This window comes from Colossoma macropomum, unplaced genomic scaffold, assembly GCF_904425465.1.
Source record: "Colossoma macropomum unplaced genomic scaffold, Colossoma_macropomum, whole genome shotgun sequence".
Classification (NCBI taxonomy): domain Eukaryota; kingdom Metazoa; phylum Chordata; class Actinopteri; order Characiformes; family Serrasalmidae; genus Colossoma; species Colossoma macropomum.
In genome coordinates, this window is record NW_023494803.1 from 31,896,175 (window position 1) to 31,922,277 (window position 26,103).

Genomic DNA, 26,103 nt, shown 5'->3' on the forward strand with positions numbered 1-26,103 from the left:
AGGCCTGCCATTAGCAGCCACTCACCATTCTTTATTCTTTTGCTCTCATTCAGACACATTCTGATTTTATTGCTGTGGGCTGATAAAACGAATGCCCAGAGTACTCACTGCTCCGCTGAAGCACTCGCTCTGAAATATTTTGGCAATTTATAAGAGCCGTGACAGTGATAGGTAACACTCTTGCTCTCCTCAAAACAAATGTGCCACAAACAAATCTAATCTGGCTGGAAATAGGATTATTATGGAAACAAAGTTTGAAGTGGCTCAAGTTTTCTTAGAGAATGTTTTAGTTTGTCATGACTTTGTTTAGTTTTATTTAACTGTTTGCTACTGGTGTAATGGGCATAAACCAGAAAACACAATTGTGTCAGTGAACGGGGTTGTTTTGGCCTTGGTAGAGCTGACTGTGGTGTGTGAAATTTTAACAGGGCTACACCTACGTTTACCAGAAAGATTATAGACCCTGCCATGAGACAAAGAGGACATGGTGTGCCCAGACCTGTAACATACGCCCTGAATCCAATGAGAGCTTTCACCCTGTACCCCCCTGAAAATTCTAAATCAAACAAAGAGTCGACCAATTAGACTTCCCTTTCAACCTTTTGCTCGGTTTTGGCAATGGCGTACAGTACAGTTCCAAACCAGAAACCACACCGAGCCTCATTTTTCACTGCGCTTTGGTATTTGATCTCCTCCTGTTCTTTTGGTGTTGGCTTCTTTTTGTTTGCTATTGTCTGTTTAATCACTGAATTTACTATGAATATAAATCATTTTGCGAGGGATATGTTGAGGAGAAATATATGATGAAAATGGGGAAATATTTTCCCCATTCTCTTTTTTTTTCCACCACTCTTCTTGCTGAGCTTGGAAAAGCTGCTTCCAGCAGTCATGTCACTGGATTGGAAGTAGGGCTTGATGTTTTCGTTCTCCTGCGCCGTAAGGCCTCACGGTGTAAAAGAGCACCAAAATAAACAGAGTCTGTGGAGAGGGAATGAAAGAGAATACTGTTTGGGAGCACAAACACAGCAGCTCTGACTGCACTTGGAATTTCTTTTCTCCTGTAAGACTGGCTCGGGGCCAGGCGATAGACCACGGAGAAAGGAGGACAGGGGCAGGACAGCTGCAGCTTCTGCTGCTGCTCTTATCTGACATAACCCCATTTATTGGATAACACATGAAATTCACCAGAACCTCTCCTAGTGTGACATGTGCACCAGTTAATTTAACTGAGGGGAATGACATCTGCAATCATGTCTGTGCTGTTGTTTTTATAAAACTGTTATTAATAGTTCTTTGACTATGGTAATGACTAGATACTGTAAATTATACCATGGAGAATCTGTGTTTTGCAGATTTTTTTGTCATTCAGTATTGTCTATATGTACTATCTGTAGCACTTCAAATATAAGCATTTGTTGGTTATTTGCATAGTTACTTTACATTGACGAGCTGGTATCCAGTTTCTTTTCTGTCCTTTAAGGGAAAGATATACAAGATACATTACTACATTACTAATTATAGCTATTGCTTATGAAGTATTTACACCAGAAGATATGTCAAAAAGTGTATATGTATTGTTGGTGTAACGATAAACATTTTTTTCTGATTCAGTGTCTCAGCATGATACATTTTGATACAGCTGAAATAAGGAGTGCCTGAATATTCACCTTATGTTCACTGTTTAATGTTAATATGTTAATGTTTACACCATCATACAGCTCACATGCATGCACACTAGGGGCGTAACAATGCGCATAATTTGAGGTTCGGTACAATTTTCAGTTGAGAGGTCAAGGTTCAGTTTGATTTTTAATATTTTGTATTGTGAAATGTTAAAAGTTATTATACTTAGCTCTATTTATATACTACATACATCTGTTTGAACTTTCCCAAATTGAACTTTTTCAGTGCCTAATCACAAATTTATAATTGATTTATAAAAAGCCCAGTCATTTGCGCTTTGGTGCATATATGCCCCTCCCCCTCCCCACTCACTTTACTCTGATAGGATGCACCCAGATGCCCAGCTTTGATTGACAAGCTATCATAAAAGATGATAAATGAGAGACCCTCAGAAGAGAGCCAGAGATGTTGTGGGCCATACAGCTTTACATTTCGATACACTGTTTCAAATTAGATTTTTCAATACATATTGAAATAGTTACACCCTTAATATGTATTGTGTATGTGTGAGAAAGTGAAAGATGATGATGGTCTTTTTCCCCTACAAGTCCTTTTACACTGTCATCTATTCTTGTCTTATTCTAGGTCTCTCTGTTTATAGCAAACTATTCCAGACTCATGGGTCCAATCACAGATGACTGAGCGAGGGCTGGTCCAGTAACCACCTGCAGGTGTAGGATCCACTCACTGGTACAGATGTTTCTAATATAAAAATGAACCCTAGGTTTCACCTGATGCAATTGCCTCTACCCCCCAAAAAAGGTCAGCTGTGCAGTTAATGTACCAAAAATGTATTTTTTGTGCTTCCTAACCTTGTTATCTTCCTCCATGTGCTGTCCCTCATGCTAGACAAGAATCATATCTTCCCTTATAGTATTTTCAGTCTGGGAACAGCTGACAAATGCTGCTACCCCTGAGACAGTGGCTGACATCAAACCAGCCTTATTTATTTTCTTGGAGAGCATGTGGGTGTGCAACAGGATAGCCTGCAGTGTAAGAAATCCCTGGCTTTGACGCGAACGAGGATCTGTTCCATGGCCCAAGACTTTCCGGTGGCCTTCAGTTCCTCCCCATCCCACCACTGCAGTTGTCCAGCCCCATTCTCACATGCAACTGCTGCCATGGAAAGACTGTGTGAATAGACAGGCAACAACAGCTGCTGCCTCTACTGTACTGCGCCTGCACACTATAACAGGCCTGGCAAAATAAGTGCAGGCTCTTCATTACAAGCAGTTTTAATTTTGAATATGTGACACAGTTTGGGTTGCAGTTACATTACATAAACCACTTTTAAGAGAGAACGCCCATGCATTTAAAACTGTGTTTCTTTTCTTGTTTGAAACTAATGGAATCAAAAGCATTACAGCGAATGTGTAATGTCTGAATGATTATTTGACCTTTCAAGACATCTGACAGGAGTCTATTGAAGAAGGATAAATGTTTTTATATACTGCTAAATTGTTGTAAACAAAGTGTAGCTTTAAATATCCCCAAAGGACACTAAGATAGTAAAAGACTTTCTAAGCATGCATCATAGAACTGTGTCACACTGTGTCAGTCCAGACCGTTAATGCTCTGTGTAAAAGTGCCTCATTCAGGTGCCACATAATGCTTGTATATTGGCATCTTTGAGTACATTGTGTCATGTTTTTATGATGTGTTCTGAAAGTACTTCTTTCATGGCACCCTTAACAGTCGGAGTCATAGAAATAGGTGGCTCCGTAGCATAACTGGATCTGTGTAATTCATTAACGGCCCCTAAAATAAATCTCAAGTTTACATTTCTGGATAATGATTTGAGGGAAACCTAATTATGTCTTTCTATTTGAAAGCAGTTGACACTTCCACAGTGTGCCCTAATAGTACAGCAGTTAGATAAATCCTGTCTCAGGGAGAATTGGTAGTTATGTTGATTTGTTTGACAGACATATTCACACCTCTCCTGGTATGCTAATTATTAATAAAGTGTTATATTAGGCTTGGCAGTTGGCATGGTACATTGTTGGAACCTGTTAATATTTTTTGTTTCATAAACATTTACTGATTAGATCAAATGCTGTTTCCATTTTTGTAGACTGTAAGTTTTTCTTTGTCATAATGTGTGGCCATCAAGGCATAATTCTGATGTATGCAAAACAAAACCTAATGTCCTAAATCAAGGATATTATACTGTAACATTTATTTTCTCAGGGTTTGGCTTTATTTATTTTTTTCTTTTTGGGAAATCTTTAGTTTAGTTTTTATAGTGTTTTATTATTTTGTACTTGTCCTGTGTGTACTTGACAACTCTCAACATAAATCAAAATAACTTTGTGTTATTGATTATTACAGTGTGGAACTGAATGTTTGGAGTCTGTGACAGAAATGTGTATGAATATAAGCCTAACAAGTTATTAATATTTGATTAACTCACAATCCACTGAGATGTGCTAGTAAAGAGATGGTAGAAATCTCTATTCCATGTCGAACGCAGTTTAAGTGGTTGTGGTTATAGTGCACATTGTGAAATTCTTCTGGATACATAATTATAGTTTTAATCGAAGACAAAATTTACAGTTGTCTGTGACATGACTAGAAGAATGTTACATGTATACTTGAATTGTTTAATGAAAATGTTGTCTCCTTCTTTATTAGTAAATGCACCAAGATTGTGCCGGTAACTTTTGTCATTGTACATGATTTTTGGTTAAAAAAAAATCTGATTTAATCCTAAATGCTTGAATTTTTGCAACATATCTTAAACCGTTTAAAGGGCCCATGTTTTTCTTGTATTTGATCTTTTTCCTTGAGGTCTGCTTAAAATGTATTATACTGTATGTGATTAAGTACCAAAAACTGTCATAATTATTTTTTTTTGACCATTTATCCCTTAGAATTGAACAGGCTGTTGCCACGCTTTTAAAACTGTGATAGGTTGTCCTGTATTGTGCCTCTTTTAAAAAGCTGTTTGGGATGAAACACCTCTCATAACTTTAGCGTGAATGTGCAGAGTTAACTGCTGTTGGTTAAATAAGAAGGTATATGTTAAATCACAAAAACTGTCTTCAAAATGATTAGTTTTAAAATATGGACTGTCTGGACTGGGGACTGAACGGAATGAAATTTTGAGACTTCAGCAACAACAGGTTCTTTTATGTACAGAAAATGGTTTTCCCAGGCATGGGCACTTTACGTTTTTAATTTTAATTTCTGTAGTATTTGTGAGATCCCACCTGATATCTAGCTGCCTTCTGTAACGTGACGAGCATGAGAAAGTGACAGCTAGCACAAGCTTCCTCTGCAATACATGTGTCTGATCGCTGCATCTGTATGAGCTACTTGTTTTTGCATGGCATTACTCTGCTAATGAACTAAGCCACAGTTCTCAAGTCAGCACTTGGCTAGTTTGACTCTCAGCAGTGAATGGCTGTAGCATATTCTGGTCAGCTTTCTGCAGAGATTTAATTGTTAAGACCACAGGAGACTTAAAAGAGTCTACTGAGAGTGTTTGGTAGGCAGCTTAGATATCTGAGCAATTGACGCTCTCATTATAACATACTGAGTTACTCTACAGTGTTGCAGTTTGAAAAGATGAAGGCTTCATATGCTTTGGAGCAAGGTTCACATCTTCCTAGACTTGTAGCTGTCATACATTAAACTATGAAGTTGAACACAAGGCACTTTTCAGTTCCCAGGGCTCATTCCAAATATGTCAAATCATGTACTAAAGCGTGGACAGAAACTGATGGTGTATGACCATTGGCTTTAGTGGCTTGATGCATGTTAGTTCCAAACATTTGAGCAAGAACCTCAACAGAAGTGTAGCCAGGTCCTCTTTAAAACCATTGTAAGGGCTTGCATAGACACAAATTACAGTAAAGGATCCAGGTATCTATATTTTGAAAGGGCTGTATGGAGCTCAAATAAATAGTAATGCGCAGAATCTTACAAAGAAAAACCACAGTCACTATATCTACCCTTACAGTACTCAATGCATTCATGACCTTGTATCAGATCCAGTTTTCCAAATATTCCAGAAATAAATACAGTATGTTTTCAATACACCATTATACAACAACTGCATGAGAGAACCTTACATGCTTTGTCTTGCATTACTGTTACAGAAAATCTCCAAATTCAGTCTTATTTGTCCAAGACTATTTTTAATAAAAAAAGGTGTTCTCAAGAGTAATAGCAGTTAAAAAAAAAACATGTACAGTTTGTGATCTAGTTTAAATTTCATGTAGTGTCATACATCATTTTACATTGTATTGTCTGCTTCATGTCCCTAAAAGATTCCAATGTGTAACGGAGGTAAACAACCAAAACAAAAAACATTTTTCAGAAATGTTTCTTTCCAGCATATCTGTATCGTTATTAACATTATTTGTAAGATTATTGGCATCTGTTAGCCTGTCTTGTAGACGAACAGTAGGGAACTGTGAAGACCACAGCGCAACTTTCAGCATAGATGAATCCTGTGCGTCAAGGCTTTACAATTTAAACGAAAAAGAAAAACCTGCCGATCACCTTAGCAACAGCCAGGCGATGCTCATGAACTCTTAAGTCTGTTTTTAATATATCCAGTAGGCATTATCAGTCGTCCTTGGTGTCCTGACCACAGCTGCTGAGTCATCCTGGATAAAGCAGCTTCTGCATGTGTCACTAAGTAAGCACTGTCGTTTTAAGTGATTCGACTGGTTCAGAAATGCCCAAGACAAGTTGCATGGAGGCACAGACAGTTCAAAATTCTAAAAAAGCAACAAGGAAAGGAGAGAAAAAAAGAGAAAAAATGCAGGGGAAAACCAGTTCAGATGGTCTATGTGGAGGTCCGAGGGTTGGTATAGTAGCATTTGGTGGCAAATCCACCTTGAAACAAAACTCATAGGTGATGTAGTGCTTTGATGCATCATGCTCCAGGGCCTCAAAGTGGGTGAGAAGGATACATAGAGGTATTTTTAAGTCCAGTTCTCGCCCCTCTCACTCCCCCCCTCTTCTTACCAAAGTGTTAGGACCTCTGTGGGGCTGCCCTCATACCGAAACCCTCAGCTGCACTTGCAAGATTTGACAATCATGTTGGAAAGTTGCTCGACTTTGGGTGTTCGTCCCACATAGTAGAGGATAGTTAGAGGCTCTAGATCCTGTGGCACGCAGCAGGGTGAGGCTGACGCCTCTGGGTTCAGAGTGTTGTACAGGCTCAGCAACTGTGGAAGAAGGTAAGAATGTAGTATTATTATTGTGGAGTTAAATTGCACACTGAACAGTAGGGGTGGGAATCTCTAGGCACCTCACGATTCGATTACGATTCAGAGGTTTGCGATGCGATTATAAAACGAGTTTCAAACGAATTTCAAGTTTATTTGTCATTTGCACAACATGTCAGGACATTTATGCATTGAAATGCTTGTGGTGAGGCTCAGCTAATCACTCTACAGAAAGTAAATAAGTAAAAATAAAAATACAAGAAAAACCAACTTAAATATATTAAATATGCACAAAATATACACAGAATGTAGAGACAATATACATTTTAAAGTGACTCGGTGTTATTGTTATTTAAAGTGACTTGGTACTTTTAAAGCAAAGTATTTGTAATGATCCATAATGAATTTACTTCCAATATCTTTTTTTAATAAAACAAATGGAAGTGATGTGGCAAGTGAACTAGAAGACTCTCATTCGGTGCTCTTGTTTGTAACTTCGGTTTTGGTCTCGTTGTAGAGACTGGGGGGGGGTCGCTCGCTGTGTCAGTAAAGTATCTTTGAGACGGGACGTGTGCAACATAGCGCGAAAGCCCTGTTTCGCAATGTCTGAGAACTGCCGCGCAGACTGCAGGTCACCTAGCAACGATGCGTTATTCGCATTTATAAACACCGCAGTTGATTTCCTGGTACGTAAATCTGCAACGAGAGACTGTCACACACTACAAAAGTGGCGAAGCTGAAGTCAGCTTCTCTTTTGAATTCTCCCGTTCCACCTTAAATGGTGCCGCATTTACATTCGGCGCCTCAGTTAGAATTTAAGGTGGAACGGGTAAATTCGAACAAGAAGCGACTTCAGCCTCGGAAAACAGTCGAACGTTGAGAGACATTTAACTGATCAACCTCTGAGGAAACGTTTTCTGGCCGAGATGGGAGGAAAGCGGCTATAGTTAAAGCTTAAAGCAGAGCAGAGTAAATCTGTGTTTTCGTTTATATTGTTTAGCCTATACCAGGACATTATCACATACTGAGACATACTGGACATTAAATGTTGCGGCTCCTAAGGTGGTTTGATTTTTGTTGAAAGGACAATATGTTATCATTTGTGTTGCGACTCCTGATCTAACCTGGCTTAATTGCAGAGGGAGCCGGTCGGATTTCTCGCTCATCCAGCTGTGTTTTTGTTAGGTGCCGCCACAGACTGTCCGGGCGCTGCACTTCCGCACTTCCAAGTTCCGCCTTTTGCGTTCCGTCAACATTACGTTATAAATTAAATATTTAGAAAGTCGATTTTTGACATTTGTCAATCGATTCAGAATCGTTCACGTCCGCATCGCGATGCATCTAAGAATCGATTTTTTCCCGCACCCCTACTGAACAGCTTGTCTGCTCCTCATCACACCTTTTGTGTGAATTTTAAAGAGCCCATCCCCTACATTCTTCATTTATGACATTTATGTGGTTTTATGTACCAAAAACTGTCACAATTAATTTTTACATGACCAATTTCCAATCCCTTAAAATAAAAAAAACAGCAAGTTTTCTTGCTGTTCCTTTAAGACTGATATATGTAAATTATCTCTGTTCTGATTGGCTGCCTTGTATTCAAAAAGCATTCCGGGCTGAAACACTCCTGAAGGGGCAGGGTTAAAAAAGCTGCTAGCTGGTTCTGATTTGCTTCACTGATCAACGTGAGCAATTCTGTCTGACAGCTTTCTTAGTCTTCCAGATCTTGCCTTGACGTCTTAAAGACATTTCAGACAGTGAGTGGAAATTGTGAGCTGGAAGCGCTTTAATATCTTTTTAGCTTCGTTTTCAGATCCTGTCATGCTGTGACAGAAGTCTGTGGTTGATGAGTATTCGCACAAGGTTAGAGGTGTCAGAGAATTTATTACACTCTGGAATTGAAAATTCTTGACTTGCCTAACTAGTTCTGAGGAATCAACTGGGGCCTAACAAGTTAACTTCTAAGACTTTTACACATGGCACAATTACTTTTTACTAAGTTAATCAAATATAAATTAACTGTGCATTAACATTTGCAAATATTGTTTGCTGCAAAAGATGTTACTTCTTTTTCCTTAAAACAAATCAACAAAATATGTCATTTGGCCAGGGGTGCCCAAACTTTTGCATAAAACTGTAAATGTGTTCGTTTTTGTGACGTTGCTAAATCAATTAATTCAAAACAGGTTGATTTTGCAGCTTAACATCCGTGTATGTACTATAAGCACTGGGGAATGAATGATATGTTTTAAAACTTTAACAGTGTGTACATGCCACTTTAACCCTTGTGTGGTATTCATGTGTTTGTTACTCAGTGGTCTGGTGAACCCGCTGCATTATTGTTTTTTTTAAATCAATACAGCCATAATAATTTAAGTTAAAGTACCAGATGTTTAAAATATCACAAGTGGTCAGCGTAGGGTTCTCCTTTAGCAGCTGTAGCCAGTCAGCAGCCTGTCCATGTTGTCCATCCTCACACACCCACACTAACACTAACAGCAGGCCATATAGGAGGAGAACACAGCACCTCCACACTTTTATTCCCCCCAACACCACATGTGTAATATAACTGTGTAGGGGTGAACAGTGTGAAGTCATTAAAAATTTTATTTTATATGTTCTTCACCGAAAACCAGCAAAGGCCAAGGAATCTGGGCTTGAAATAATAAATTGCATAATTTTTTTTCTTTTGGTAAACATTGAAAATGGTCCCACAGACCCGAACACCACACAAGGGTTAAAACATTTAATACACTGAATGTGAAGAAAATTCAGTTTTCCATGATATGGGTCCTTTAAATAAGCTACACTGAGTTGCCAGTTTATTAGGTGCACCTGCCTTGTAGCTACACTTATTGGCCATTTTGTCAGGTACACCTACCACGTAGGTGCACTTTCTAGATAAATAATCACTGTGGCCCATCTGTTGCTGCACAATTGATCAGCCCCATCTACCACATCCATCATTGTAAAGGGACCACTACAAGACCACAGCTGAGCTGATATTATTTGGATTCATTACGCATCTGTGACACTGGCATGGTAGTAGCATGATGTTGTGTGATACCAATGTATCAGGCACAGCTGTGTCTGGGATTTTAAACACTTACTGCACACTTTTTTTAGAAACTCCTGTCTTGTTGGTACACTTTATAAGGGTAGTTACAGACTGTGGCTCACTGTCATCCTTACACAGTTTGTGTAGAGGCATCCTCTAACCTCTCATCAGTGGTTCGTTCCTGACCACAGGAGGCTGCTGGGTGGACATTTTTGGTTGGTGGTGTACACTCAACCCAGCAGTGACAACGAGGTGTTTAAAAACCCAGCAACACTGCTGTGCCTGATACACTTGTGCCACTGCCATATAGGTTCCTTAAATGCAGTGTTAAGAATGACCCAAGTAATAAAAGCAGTGGGGCTATTGATTGTCCTGTCCCATTGATGGATGGAGTAGAGGGAGGCTGACAAACTGCATCAAAGCAAATGGACTACAGTATTTATATACCCACAAAGTGGCAGCTCAGTGCATACTATTAAGGTGCACTTGCAAGGAGACATTTATTTATTTTATATGGTTGCTCTTGTTGCTGTAAAAGGCCCTCCCTGTAAAAGTCGCAATAAGTAAACAAATAAACAGGATCATGTCCCACTCGTGTCCCTCGCTCACCGTGCTGTGAGTGGTGTCAGCACTGCGCAGGTATGGGCATGGCCCTGAGCAGAAGTTAGCGTGGTATCCTTTAGGCTCATGAATCCATCTCCAGCCCAAATCCTGACGGAAATCAATGTAGAGCCGGCGAACACAGCAGTTCTCCTCATAATTACTGCAGCAGAGAGAGAGAGAGAGAGAGAGAGAATAAAACAGACAGTGACTGATCAATTGCTCCACTGCCTCTCTATTCATTTCCAAGCACACCATATACCTCTTTATTCCGGTACTCTACTTTCTTGGCACACTCAATGCATTCATTTGAAGACATTTCCATAGCCTCAATGAAGTAATACAGCTAATTCTTACTTGACGTTTTAAGCCTTCTATTTTCATTCTGTATTGCCTTATAAACAGCTCAGGCTGTGTCTTTGGAGGCTCAGAAATTCCACTGCGAGGTGTGTCATTTTTTTCCCTCCTGGACTGGGCCCAGGCGTCTAATGCTGTCGGTGAGGTAAAGTCAGGGATCCTCGCTGTGAGGAGCGTACTACAGACGAGCCCACTCTGATTTGAATACAGGGACAGATCTCAACTTGCTGATTCTTCTTCCATGCTTAAAGCTGTCAGATGCCAATTAGAGGTTTAGTCATATGGTCTCTTAAGGGAACTGTGGTGTGCTAATAGTAATTGGAATGCAGACTAGAGAGGACTGGCAAACTCACTTCAGTGATGAAATATAAATGTTTTGTTGTTGATTTTTGTTTTTATTATTTTCCATTGTGGCAGTATGTTGTGGTTCTGTGAGCCAGATTCCTTGGTGAGCCAAGAGAAAGACAGAATCTGTTCTTGTTCATGATTTTTATTTCAATAAATACTTCTATTGACATATAAAACTGTTCAAAAGTTTGGAATCACTTGTCATGTTAATTTTATGTTGTTATCTACAATAATATACAGTGCAGATCTGCATGTTATAAACTAGACATCAAGATGTATTTTTAAGTGTTTTATTATATGATACTATTTTTGGACAAACAATATATTATAATTATCTATTTACAGTCAATTTTTGTCAAGTTATCTGCCTCCAGATTTCACCACCACAAGGCATTCTGAATATTCAATTTATTATAACTCCATTCTTGGAGCTATTTAGCTTTCTTGGTCATTTTAGAATCATCTACAGCTACGTTCATCATTGTGGACACACTAGAAATGTCTAAAATTTTGCCTACAGCTTCCTGCTAATTCAGTGAGGAACTAACAGACTCATTTTATGAACTTATCTGCTGTCAAGCTTGTTTTATATTAAAGAAACACTATTTATTAAACTATTTAGAAAAACTCCTCACGAGAAGCAGTAGTTGGTGTCCAGTGCCCTTTTGCGTCGTCTGGATGTTGGTGGGACGTCCAGGCGATGGGGCGGCAGCATCATCAGGATGAGGTGGGGTAGAAGCTGCTCCTTTTGCTTCTTCAGTCGGCTCAGGTCCCAGCGGTTCTCATCGTACTCCTGATCCATACCTACACAACAACCACACAGCTCAGTGGGTGCTAAAGGACAAATGAAAGCCACGCCACTGCTTTGTTTCTCCAATCTCTGGTATTTCAGCCCACCATTGGTCATTGTTCTGCAACTTATCCCATCAGAACAGGCCCCTCCATTCTCCCCCTTCACCCGTCTGCTCATCCAATCTGTCCCTGATAGAAAAAGCAGCTCAGGTCCCAGGAGAAGCGTCGCCAGTGGATACGGACGCCCCTCTTTAATTCAGGGCCAAGAGTCTGAGCGCCCGTGGCAGCAGCGCATTCCTCGCACTGAAGCCCGTTGATGGAGTAGGGAGAATTCCCAAAACCCCCAGACCCCGAGGCCCCCCAGCACTAAGTGAGATTCCACACTCAAGTGTGTTCCCATGATCAAGCTCACAATCTCTGTCCTTCTCTCTCAGCATTATCTTCTTCTACGACTTAGACCCACATGTGTTGGATAGAACTTCAGAAGGCATTTATGTTATCCCGGGTAGAAATGGTAGAGGAAAGCAGAGATGAGTTGTCAGGGCAAAACCTCTCATCTCCACAATGTTAACTTTACAGTGAAGGAAAAAACTTTCTTAACTTTGAATGGAAGATAGTGGAACCAATTTTTTTTTTTAAGTAATTTTAGAACATTTCTATTGTTCATTAATCATGAATAAAAAGGGCAGCTGGCATTTTCACCTTTGGTAAAATAAATGAAAAACAACAAAAATAGTGAAATGGTTTTTCCCCGAAAACTACATCACCCAAGCACAATTTCCAAGTAGTGGTCCAAACTTTTCTCTGTAGTATTTAGCATTGATTCACAAAGTAATGATGCAACATGGCAATTTCCCAAATATGTTACAATACTTTATAGACCTGCTGACTAAGCTTTTAAACCAAGACTCACGATTATCCGTGCCAAAAAAGTCAGAATGTATTTAATCAAGCTGTACAATTTAGTACCACTAAAATCAATGAATTTCATTTATTTAAGTGAGTAAAACTTTGGCTTGTAATTGCCTGCTCAATTCAATCCAAAACGATTTTTGTAAAACAGCAGAGTTGCCTTCTGAATTAATTCACTGATGCATATAGGTTACATCGTTCCACCCACACCGCAATCAAACTGAGGAAAAAGATGGAAGCCTATGTGCTTTTCCTGGCTCCGGTGCATCTCACCTTTGAATTTGACTTCCAGCACCTCATTGACGTTTTCAATGATGTCACCATTTGGGTTGAAGGTGTGACAGGGACAGTGCACGCTGATCTCCAGGCCAAGGTTAGTCTCTGCACAGCATTTAAAGAGAATAGGCAGTTCAGTGAAAGAGCTGTGTTGTAGTTCTGCTCCTTGTGATTTATCATTCAGACATTCTGACCTTATGACTATAGTCAAACAGTGCTAAATCACAGAAATATAAGAGAACACTGCATGCAAGGCATGCTAGAAGCTGACCAAACGGTCTAAATCCTGTGCCTTGTCAAAACTGTTTTTGTATTAATACAGATTGTTATTTGTTACTTCCTGAAACCATGATTTAAACATTTTCATTTTGCAGTTCATTAAGTTCCAACTGTTCCACTCCAACTAAGGCTGGGACAAACACAATTTACTGTCAAACACATTTGTTTTCGAAACTGTTCTCTTTAGAATAAGTTTCCAGATTTTTTTTTTTCCCTACTGAAAAATGCAAACTCAACTAGGGTGGTTCTTAATATCTATTTTCAAGCTATTTACCTTGGTAAGACACTTCAGAAACTCCAAAGTGCTAATTATAGCTTACATATGAATCATATGGACTCCTTAGGCAGCGAAATAAGAGACTTGGCAAAAAAGGTTAAAATAACCCTCTGCTAAGGTTATTTTTCTGTTGGTATCTCCAGTCCAGAATACTATTGCAGTGCAGACGTCCAAGAGAAATCTTACTGTCCCAAATCTAAATGTGCATCTAATACCAGTATTTGAAACTAATTTCCAATTGCTTTTAGATATTCCTATCAGATAGCCTTATTGGCTATGAATACCTTAAACCACTTTATAAGCCATGCTGACGCTGATCCTTATATTTGCTTATACTGAGTACTGATATCAATACTACTCAGCAGGTGCTTATAAATTCTGATATTTATACCATTTCACTGTGTAAATATTTTGCTAAAGACAGTGTTAGGTGTCACAAATAAAACATACTGTGCTTGAATGGCATTTTTAGTGGTTGGATAACTTTTTGAACTTTCAGTGCTTCATTAAATTTGATGTACTGAAATCTTTGCTGATCGTGCTCAGCCACGTGCACAGATAGACCCCAGGGGCACTTGAGCCCCCAGCCCTTTGCCCTCAGACTGTACAAGTTCCCTCTTGGAAGTGTGTTCTTCAAAATCTGATTCAGTGAGGCTCAGCTCAGAGATGGCCCGGGAATAGAGCTCGTGGGTCAGCTTGGGTTCTACAAGCATCATCACTCTTGGGTGCCCCCTCTGGTGCAGTACTGACCGCTAGAAATCCCACCAATAAAATACAGATAATCTCTTTAAGAAAACGCCACATTCCATAATGTGCTTATTACAATAACCAAAGATGATGTTGGCAGTAAGGGGTGTTATTAACTTGCTGCACCACGTTTTTATTATGGTAAAAAAAAAACAGGGATTTATATGTGGGGATTACACACTGGTGACTGGGGTTCCAGTCCTGCACAGATAGTAACACTGCTGCTTTGGAAAAACTTTCCTGAATTGCAATATACAGTAAATTAAATTACATGTTGCTTGCTTCAGTTAAACTCCATCTACTGGTGTGCATGAAAGCATCACTCAGTCAGCAATTGCTTCATGGTATCAGTATTATCTATTGTTCATACCTGTCCTGTATTGCCAGTGCCAGTATCAGATCTGTTACAGTATCAGTATCAGTGTAATGTTAGTTTTAACTCACCTCTGTACATGAGCCACTCCCTCACTGTCTCTGTGACATCAAAGGAGACCCACTCTGGCGTTCCCTTGGTCAGAACATTCTTGCCCCCAATGTACCTCTGCTTCGCAATGTGCTCATCGGGTCGGAGTATCTGACAATCAAACAGCAGATAGCAGCGTCATTAGCACACTGACACTCAGTTCAGTCCTAACTTCAACTCCAAGCTATTCTAGATGTAGTTTTTGCTATTTTTTTTACAGCAAAATAAAATTTTGATTGCTAGTATGAGCGGTTGTGTCATATGGTAACATACACTTACACACACATACACACACAAGCTCCAGACATTGGCCTGGCCAGCGCTGTCTGAGCCAGACACTCAAGGATGCCCGAGGCCAAAGCATTCTCCTCTCTCCCTCATGGAAAATGTGACTCCCGGTGTGTGAGATATCCCCATATTGCATGTTAATGCCTGCATGTAGCCCCTTTTACCGGTTCAGAATAAACTGCTTCTCCAACGCCCTCCAAGATTTACACCACACTGGTTTACACTTGAACTTATTTGGGAAAATAAGGTAATAAAGCATAGTTCTGAATGTTGTTCTAAGCTAAAAAAAAAAAAAAATTACCAGATCGTTCTACTCAGAAGGCCTTGAAGTAGCTGAAAACCACATTCAATACTATTACATCTAATGTTTCATTTCACTTGATAAAATCACTATACTCCCCCATAGTGCATTAGAAGTTTCCAAAACTATCTGACTCACTATAAGGAGGCTGGAATAAGTAGGTTTTGAGCAGCGTCAGGACCTAATCTTACTTCCTGTGAGACTCAAGCTAAGGATGGGGGTCCTGTGAGACCACTCAGGCAGCCCACACTAAAGCTTGAGCCTCTAGAACTCCTGCCAATCAGCTTCAGGCAAATGTGTGGGGGCGAGGGTCTCGCTTTGCACCCCCGTTTCCCCTCCCTTTCCCCTCTGCCTCCTCCTTCCAGTGGCTGACCCGGCCTCTATCTCCTGCAGGGCTCCTGGAAACCATCTGTGGTCCTGTCAGGCCGGGCCTGCGCCGTGGCCAGCGCCTGGCGGAGAGGAGAAGTGGTATGCAGGGCCGGAGACGCACGTCTCTCTGGCAGGAAACGCTGGAACTTGATCAGGGCTCCCAGCCTCTCCTGGGAGATTAATGAGGAAACCGACCCAAAATCCCCCCTCACCTCATACACACACTCTAAGTATATATGTACATACACAGACTATATGTGTATTTATAATATGCCTCTAAGCACAATATATCTCCTACAACTCTCACCTTCACTCAGCGTATTATGTTACCACACTCTGGCTATGACAGAGGCAGAAAAGCAAGCTTTACTCAGGCTTTCTCAGAATACTTCCTTTGTTCAGCTAAATTGTGCAAATGCACTTCTGTATAATCCATTCACCGGCGCCTGGAATAAAGATCAGTGCCTTGAAAAAGTGGAGAAGCAAGAGTTAGGGGACTTGATATAAATTCAGTATTCAGTGTCCTTTTTTGGTCCCACGATCAGATCCATGATGATATATAATAGCGTCTGGTGTTAAGAAACTGCTGGCCTGGGAGTTAACTGTGCGAATTAAAAAAAAAGAAAAAAGATTCCTTTAACCCCTTACACCCTAAAGGCTGACAGTGGACCCACATGTCAAGTCTTCATTCATAACTACATAACTACCAAATATTAGTTCCATAGTTACTGAATTATTCATAGAACTTGTTGAATAATAAGATTAATAGCTAAATAATAAGTCTAGGATCTAAGGGATTAAGACAAACTGTCACTGTCAGAAAAAAAACACTCTTAACATTCAATGTAAGTTAATGTTACAAGATTTTAATTTAAGTAATTTTAAACCATTTCTAACGGTCTGTTCAACATGAAATATCAACACAACATAAAGGACAGCTGGCATTTTCAAATTATGGGAAAAAAAGTGTAAAAACAAAGAAAACGGAGATGCGAAGAAAGGTTTGTTCCGACAGCGACAGTTTGCTTTTCTTCGCCTCAAGTTTCAGGTCATGGCACTGCAGTAGTTAGAAAAGGCGTTTCTTCCTCTTCAACAATTGCATTTTTTATTGTGGGCCAGGGGGTCAGAGAGACCTCCTTCAAATGAGACTATGCTTTGTAATTGTAATATTAAGACATGTGATTGCAAGCAGCTTGTGAGAGGCATATTTTTTGCCAAAATATTTTTAAGATGTACAGGCCAACCAACTTTATTAATGTTCTGTTGGTACAAAGAACTTTTGTATTCATCTTTGAAATGTCTGTTAGCTCAATGCTCAAGCCAAAAACTGTAGCATTCTTCTAGGTCACTGGTTCTCCCCATAGTTCTGATTTAACACCTTCAGTCAGATGGGTCCAGGACTCAATTTCTCACTGCTAACTCTCTGTCACTGTGCATTGTTTTCAATGTAAAAGCTGAATAACAAGCATTAGAATATAGTAAGTCTGGGAATTTGAAATGTTTAACCCCTTAACAAGCCACGGGCCCACCGGCAGGCCCAACACACCTCTATGACCTAAGAACAGCTCCATTAGTTTGCATTGAAATTCTGATAGCTCCTGAAAAATAAATCTTTGTATGTAATAAGCCTAGGAATTTAAGAGGTTAAGGAATAATGTGAAAGTGAGTTATAGAAATACTAGGATTCTGAGAAATCATTCCTGAAAAGCTGCTCTTGTTGGGAGCCGTATTATTAGCCTTATACACTAAGGCATGTGGATCTACTTTTCCTCATTCATATAACTATGTAACTTACACATTAGTTGTAGTGTAGTAGCTACTGGATAATGTGTATTAAGTGTATTAATAATTAACCCTGAATTTAAGGGGTTAAATGTATTTTAGCATCTGCTTCTGCCACTTTAGGGTCTTTTCTTTAGTGTGAACTCTATTACTGCTTTTACAGTATTTCTCATCAGTAGTTACAACCTGAGACTTACTGTAGAGTAGCTCTTAAAATCCATTAGTGACTCAGCCAAGTCCTGTATTTGTCATGAAAAACCACTTACACAAAAGAGTAACATGCCTACCTGATAGAGCTCAATGCGCTGCTCGTTCCTCTTGGCGCTGGAGTTGGGCACCCGCAGAGCGCGGAATTCTGCTCGGAACAGGTTGGTGGAATTCTTCTCCATGGATGAAACATTAAAGCGAAACACTTTGGATGTTATTCCTTTGGGACAGTAGGGCAGGTCATCTGCAAGGCAAGAGGGCAAAGGTCTCTCCCAGTCCATTTTTATGGAGCATCACTGCCTAAATTCAATTTTGATTCTCAGATCGCAATCTCCCTCTGATGTGAATGAAAGTGATTACTCGCTTGAGGAGAGTGTGCAGGCAAAGCCACGTCCCATCTGTTTGTGCTTTACGGAGGAAAAGTTAGCAACAAGTTGAAGTCATAAAATGAAAACCAAATGTCCCAAGCAAGGTTGGTGAACTAGGCTGAAAGGGCCTGGGATACCAATGCGGTTCCTCCCACTCACTCTACTACAGAACAGGTGCCTCTGAGCCGTAAACTCCCAAAGCTTGAGTGTTTTAGGAGGAATGTCTGTCAGCTGATTAGCAAAACTGTGATTTGTGCTTGCTCTAATGCCAGACCTGCCCACATATGCAATCATGCCTTTGAACAGCGATACAAACAGCATTCAGTGTCCTCTCAGATAATCAGATCGTTCCACTGTTTCATGTAAAACTACTTTAAATGAGTTCTAAGAGCTGAGCAAGCTGATGACAGACCACAGTCCATTAGCAATCCATGAAATCCCTAGCTGGTTGGATGGCATGAGAAATGTGGTAGGCTATATTTATGTAATAAACAGATTATGCCAAATGGACTGCTGTGCAGTGCAGTTCTGGACAGATTCCTGTGTATACCTGTTTCTTAAGCACTCCAGATAGGCATTCGTTTCTTTTTTCTGGACGCTAATGCAACTCAATTCACTTATTATTTTTATAGCCTGGGTGCATGCAGTGCCGAACAAAACAAGCACATGGCTACTATTTTATAAGCCACATGGAAACACAGATTTACAGCCAAGTCATCAGCTATTTAGATGCAGTTAACAGGGACACAGAAAGAATTGTATGACAACATGATGGCCTGGAATGCTATTCTTCATAAAGCTTCTGATCTTTAATACCTGTTTACAGATCTGGCACTTAGACTAATAACTGTGTTTTCCATGTCCCTTTTCCAAACAACCTTTTCAAAGTTCAGTCAAATATCGCAGTAACTTTCCACAAGGCCTGAGAATCTACAAAAGTCTTGCTCTGCACTGTCTATCGTTCTCTTTCAGTGCTGTGGTCCTCCTGCTGAAGGTGGAAAGCCCCTCTTTGAGAGGAGATTTGAAATTCTAATCAAGTCTTTGGTTTCCTTTTGGATGACCTCATTTTTCCCATTGCAATGGTTTAAGGTGGATTTCGCATTATGGCCTAATTTTGCCAAGGCATTAGTCTGTAGGTCATTTGTTCCATGACTGTGAGTGTGGGGGATTGTTGGCATAATTGGGTAAAATACAAAATTATAATTTACAACCCCCTTTATCACATCTGAGTTGAAGGCCAGCACCAAGATGCTTACATCAGCAGGAGACTGACCTCAACATTTGTCAGCATGAATGAAAATATCCAGGTAAAAAACATAAAATCTAGTTCCATATTAGAAATATTGGTTGGTCTATTATCGGTTATACCCTAATTATCATAGAAGACATATAGAGTATATTTAATTTGTGTTATAAAGTTTGTTTGTTCTTAGAAACATTATTTTATATCATTGCTTTGTATCTAATATATCATTTTCAATTAGGCAAATAAAATACTTCAGTTTCTTACACGGTGTATGTGAGTATAATATCTAACTTCTGAGGTAATCGGTGAGATCATCTTCAAAAAACGTACAATTCCAGAGAAAGGACAGCAGCAACTACAGTCCTCCATCATTCCCTAAGCATCCTATAAAGGCTGTGTCCCAGACACTGCTGGCCCAGCACCCCCATTCTCTCTTCCTGTGTCTGGGATGTACCTCCATCCTCCGACAGGTGACATCACACAGAGACTTCTGAAAAAGTAATCTCTGCAGTCAGGACAGCCACAGCGCCCAGAGGGCTGCTGGAGATGTCAGAGAGTGGAGGTAAACACAGGAAATGGAACAGAGGAGCAAAGAGGGTCACGTGCCGGCCAGCTGCTGAGGAAGAATTTGGACCGCGTTTAACAAGAAACAACGTTCAGAGTGAGTCAATGTAGACCTGTGTTTTTTTCCCCTCTGATTTCATTTCTTATCAGCTTTAATTTGATTAAAAAAGGGTTTCAACTCTCAGACTATAAAAGTACAAAAGAGAGTTCTTTATCAATCAGTCTGCCCTAAGAAAACACTGGTTCATGTTCTAGTCCCTCTCCTATGGGAAGAAATAAATTCAAAGAATTGAAATTCTTGTTCAAACTGTGCGAAGATCAGAGACCACCCTTCACTCATTTATTTTTCAATCAAAACTGCCATTAAGTACAAGTTATTCATTTTTCATTGTCAGAAAAAGTGCAAACATATATTTAACAGCAAATAACACAGAAGCCTCAACAACTAAATAAAATATCCCTTTTGCAGTATTTAATGTGTCCACAATTTGCCTTTATTACAGCTTCCATTCTTTTCAGGACAATTGCTTTCAGTTTTTCAAAGAAATCTGCAGGGATATTTTTCCACACCTCCAAAGTTCAGTCTTAGAAGTTAGTTGCATTTTCTGCTTCTCACAATCCAAATAATCCCAAATGCATTTAATGATGTTGAGGTCTGGACTCTGGAGTGGTCAGTCCATTGTTCTGAGAACACCAAAAGCTTCTCTGTTTGATTAGGAAATTATCTTATTTTTTGTTTCATTTTTCCAGTAATGGTCTCTTAACTGTTGTTTTGTCTTCTCAAAGTAGAAGGATGGACAGAAACACCTGTGGACTTTTTTCAGATCAGAAACAAACATGGCTTGATTTTCTCCTCTCTCTCAAAGATGAAAGAACTGTTTATCTGTCAGTGGCCTACCAGGTTAGAATATCTTTTAATACATTTTACTCCACTTGTCTTTACTCCATTTGTCTTTTTTTCTTTTTTTCTTCTTTACGCGTATAATTGTCATATACCTGATCTTATCAGAAATACTCCCTGAAAAATGAATAACTGGGACTCAATGGCCATTTTAACTGGAAATGAAATAAATGAAGGATGGTCTCTGACTTTTGCACAGTATTGTTAGCTGTATAAATTATTATATTTTCTTCATTTTGGGCCATAAATGACTTAATATTATTATCTACTTACAAATGATTCCACTTTCTTTGAAATTGGGTCACCCAGTAGATATTTCAAAGGCATTTCTTTTACATTCTCTTTGTTGTTGACCTATGTTAAGTGACCATTTGACTGAATGACTCTTTGGGCTATTTAAAGTCTTAGAGTAAGCAGCACCACTACAACACAGAGCTCTTGTGTGTCTCTGCACTCTGAATGAGGCGGCTCTTGAATAAATCATGACACACACATACACTCACACAGTCTTGTAGGCTGACTACGCTTAGATGAGATAATGCGCTAAGGCTTGCTGCAGAAGTAAGACTTTTTTCCACTTGATCAGGGATGAAGAGGAGGAAAAAATCTCCTCTGTGTGTGTGTGCATGTGTGTGTGTGGAGTTAGGGGGAGGACTCTGGCCCTCCAGTATTGGCCAGAAAATTTGGTCTCTGTTTTGCTTGGAAATTACATCACCTTCTTACTATTCCATATATCAGAAGCAGTGCTGTCTGCAGCTCGAGTCCACATCCTCCCCTCCCTGCCTGCTCAATCACTGATTACCTAATGCCACATACTATTAACCATCCTCATGATCAGGTCATATTCGTCTAACTATCTCAATTAACGTTAATTAATGTGGCCCTTGCAAAATCTATGTGGAAGAACGTCTTGACTTCTGTTGGTAAAACAGAAGTTAGATTGTGCTTCTTTTCTTGGGTTCAGATCTTGGGTTGCTATCTCTTGGGATATGTGCCACAGAGGTCAAAAGTCAGCTTACCAAAGCAAAGCTAGCACGGCACAGGCTATGGAATGCAGGTGTGAGACTGAGAACGTTCTAACGGTCCATTTTTCCCACCAAATTCAGGCCTGCTCAATGGGCAAACAAACTTGGTATTTCAAAAATGCTTTCAAGTGATATTACTCTGGTTGGCTATTTTTGGAGACAAACAAAGGAGGAGAAATCACTAGAAGCGTGATCTGTTGAGGTCTCTAAAGTCTCTAAAAGGATAAATGCTTGGACAAAATGTTTAAAAAAAGAGAAAAACTAATGATTCCATGCACATTCCACACACAGCTGAAATGCAATTCATGCGTAAGTCAGTAGTTTAGTTGGTGTGAGTGGACTGTGAATATACATTCCATGGTTTCTCCATGCTGACATCAACCACATTCTAGCAAAACAGGCCCCCTTAATGGTCAAATTACACAATGGAAATTAGAAATAAACATAATTATTTGACTCTGGAAACCATTACCGATGAGGGAGCAAATCCTTTCCTCTTGTGTTGATATCTGCATATGCTGGGAATGAAAGCTGAAAGGGTGCTTGCTTGATAACCAAAAGATCACCCAGGCCAGTTGCTTTTTTGAAATGACGAGGCAACCATAAGCCATATATTTAGTATGGCAGCTAAAGTAGCTGAGGGAGTGTATATTTTGAGTGTCAGAAGCACTCTAGTTGACCTGAAATCCACATTTGGCGCAGTGGCTTGTTTGGAAGCCAGAGGACGGTCTGTTCAGTGTCTCTCTAGCATAAAACACCTGTTGATTTGAAAAAACAGTTACATGATGCAATGACCTGCTTCCATCACTGCACAGGCCCAAGTCCAATTCTTTCACTTTCCAAAAAGCTTGTGTTCTCTTGAGACTTCACTGCAATGGAGAATGCAGAGTTAAGCCATAGATGGGATAGCTGGTTGACGTTAAACGTACATTATTAATCAAGAGAGGCTCTAGATGACAAGAGAACGCATGGGCTCTCAAAAGCATCACTTTACAGGCCTGTGCAAAACTTACAAAGGCTGCTATAAAGCATTCGTGATATTAACACATGGTTCCAGACAAAGAGTAAAAGGACAATTATGTACATAAACTGCGGTTATGGCGTCTGACAAGGGGGGAAAAACACTGACGACTTGTTCCGTGGACAGTATAAGCAAGGCTCGTTAAAATGGTTCCAGTGGAAAGGCTGCCTGAGACAGTCTGGTCGTTAGCTCAGTAGGAAAGGACTGGCGAGCTCCCACACCGCTCCAGTCACGGCTGAGGACAGTGCATGTGCTAATATTCCTCTAAAGAGGGGGTGAAATGGTGGAGAAAGTCCTGCCGTTAGCCCGACATATCACTATTTCCCCTCTATTTCACAGCAGTTTCAAGAGCTGACCCCTGAAATCTGGGGCCTGTGTGAACTTGGATGGGACCACAAGGCCTGGCCTGCTGTGGACTCATGGAAAAATCCACTGAGGTATTTTCCACTGAGCTTCAGGTGAACGTGCTAAAATGGAGAGTAATAAACGATCTGATAAAGGCATGTCCTCTGTTTACCATTTTAGCTCCCTCTTGAACTTTCATTGGCCTGCAGTTAATAGCCAAAAGAACATCCTAAACTCTTTAAAGTGGGAAGGTAGGCTACAAACACATAACCTCCCTTATTGAATGTGCTCCGTTTTATTTTTCCAATTGTGCTCTTCAGTTGTGTGATGCCAGAATAAAATGTTATTTGAAGGTCATTCTCATACATACACATCAGTTTCCATCACAAAGTACCACAGTTTAAATGACATTATTACTCTGTGTGGTGTGTTTCCAGCTGTGGTGATCTAATGACAGAAATCAACCAGAGCTGTTGCCTAAAACAATATGCCTTATGTTATTCCTAGTAAGATCATAGGCTGTCACTGTCCCACACTGGAAGACTTTAAATCAAACAGGGTAGTAAAATCTCTTGAACCAGTAAAACAAACAGCTGTTTATGGTTACTCACTGTTTTCAGGTGGTCCTTGGATCATGTTGAATTTGTGTATCTCTTTAGCGTAGTACTCAGTCTCTGTGTTATCCTGGCCACAGCTTTGCTGCCGGTCCCTGCCCAGCTCCTCTATCAGCTCTTTAGTGCTGTTATAGAGTGCCAACACCTGGTACGGGACCTGATTGGGACCTAGAGCTTGCGGTGGACTTGTCAGTCGCAGTTTGCTCAGGATCTGTCCCCGGATGGCCTCCACTCGCTTCCTCTTGATGTGGTCAATGTCCACAGTGGTGCAAGTAGACAGCGAGAAAATCATGGTCACGCTGTTTAGGAGGAGGAGGAAAAACAAAAGTGCTCTGCCTAGATGCATGGTGGTGTGTGTGTGTGTGTGTATGAGTGTGGGTGTGAGTGCGTGTGCGTGTGTGTATGTGCGTGTGTCCTCACTTGTCCAAATACCAACGAGAGTTCCAGTTCACTTAAGGTGAGCTGTAGTTGATGAAAAAAATTAAATACTTCTAAATAAATCTAGACAAAAATATTTTAAAATAATAAGAAAAAAAAAAACTATGAAAGTAAATTCCAGATTATCCTCTCAGTCGGTTGGAGTTCAAGTCGTGAGGGAGTTTTCTCCATCCTGTAAACTTAAGCTCAGCAGCCATGCACTGCACTCCAAAAATGCATCCCTGGAGAATTCCATAACATGGCTAATGCATGGGTGTCTGCTACGCTAAAGAGTTTATTTTTTCAAAGCCTTCCTGTCCCACCAGCATATTCCCTTAAAGCAGCTGCTGTTACGGACTCTGTACCCTCGTCCCCTCGCGCCTCTTCTCGCTGCAGATGAGCTTTGGGGCTCTCGCGGCTCTTTATAGGGAAGGGGCCCGTGACGTCCCGGGACGGAGGAGGGGCAAAAGAAGAGCAGCTTCTTAGCCACAGCCTGGATAAAGGGCAGCAAAACTCTTATTATTTTAGCGGTTCAGTCAAGAACAAAAAAGTGGTGACTAGAAATGGGTTAAAAGAACTGTCCACGCCACGCATACAGAAGAAATCTCAATTCTCTCTTTCTCTCTCTCTCTCTCTCTCTCTCTCTCTCTCTCTCTCTCTCTCCTTTTCTCTCTCTCACGCACACACAAATACATGCACGCACGCCACCACCTTTTTACATGCATGCGCGCCCCCTAGTGGATCTTTAGACGAACATGCAAACAAAATGTATTCTCCACCTCTAACATACAGAGCCGTGTGGAAGCCCCTTTCTGCCAACGGAGAAAATATATAGCCATTTAGTAAGTCATCATACTGAGAAAGTTTTCCGTAATTATGACATAGCATCTTATAATTATGACTTGCTATCTCATAATAAAGAGATTCTATCTCATGTTATTTATTATGACTCATAATAGCAACCTGAGAAAGTTATTAGTGTTTTATTCAATTTTTTTTCAGAAATTTTCTCAAAATTATGACTTAAAATCTCATAATAATTATTTACTATTTCATTATAATGAGAAAATTTTCTCATGAGAAAGTCATAATTATAAGAAGGTTAGTCATAATTATGAGAAGGTAAGTCATAATTATGAGATACTAAGTCATAATTATGAGATAACAAGTCATAATTATGAAAAAGTCACAATAATGATATGCTAACAAATAATTATGAGAGAGTAGGTCGTAATTTTGAAATTGTAAGTCATTATCATGACATAGTAAGTCATTATTATGAGATATTAAGTCGTAATTATGAGATATCAGGTCATACTTATGAGACTGAATCTCATCATGAGATACTAAGCCATAATTATTAGATACCAAGTCATAATTATGACATAGTGATTATTATGAGATTAAATCTCATTAAAAGATGCTAAGTCATAATTATGAGATGCTAAGTCATAATTATAAAATCATAGATTTTTTTAACACATGGAGATTATTGCAGTCACATGAATGTGGGACTACACATGATGTCTGTCCACCACTTGTTCACTCATTTGATTGATTCATGACTGACAATGACAAAGCTGAGATTTAGATCTTTCATACTGTCCTTCTCCCCCAATACCTGTACAGCAGTCAGCTGTGATAATAATAACAGCATTTTCATGCATAGGTCATTAC

At 39.9% G+C, this 26,103-nt stretch overlaps 2 protein-coding genes across 3 annotated transcripts in view; one reads left to right on the top strand and one right to left on the bottom strand.

The window, feature by feature from the left end:
• The window catches only part of ttll5 (tubulin tyrosine ligase-like family, member 5), a 73,886-nt gene extending 69,543 nt beyond the window's left edge, over nucleotides 1-4,343 (top strand). For both annotated transcript variants that reach the window (XM_036593166.1, XM_036593167.1), the window contains exon 33: nucleotides 2,269-4,343. In XM_036593166.1, coding sequence (XP_036449059.1) covers nucleotides 2,269-2,321 — 53 coding nt within the window. In that variant the 3' untranslated portion in view covers nucleotides 2,322-4,343. The remainder of the gene's footprint in view (nucleotides 1-2,268) is intronic.
• Nucleotides 4,344-5,532: 1,189 nt separating this feature from the next.
• tgfb3 (transforming growth factor, beta 3) lies at nucleotides 5,533-24,838 on the bottom strand. Its single transcript, XM_036593170.1, has 7 exons — nucleotides 24,007-24,838; nucleotides 18,006-18,169; nucleotides 14,960-15,089; nucleotides 13,210-13,317; nucleotides 11,868-12,036; nucleotides 10,537-10,690; nucleotides 5,533-6,866 (listed from the first exon to the last, which is right to left on the bottom strand). The coding sequence occupies exons 1-7, from the start codon at nucleotides 24,353-24,355 to the stop codon at nucleotides 6,708-6,710; spliced, it is 1,233 nt and encodes a 410-aa protein (XP_036449063.1). The 5' UTR covers nucleotides 24,356-24,838; the 3' UTR covers nucleotides 5,533-6,707.
• Between the last annotated feature and the right edge of the window lie 1,265 nt (nucleotides 24,839-26,103).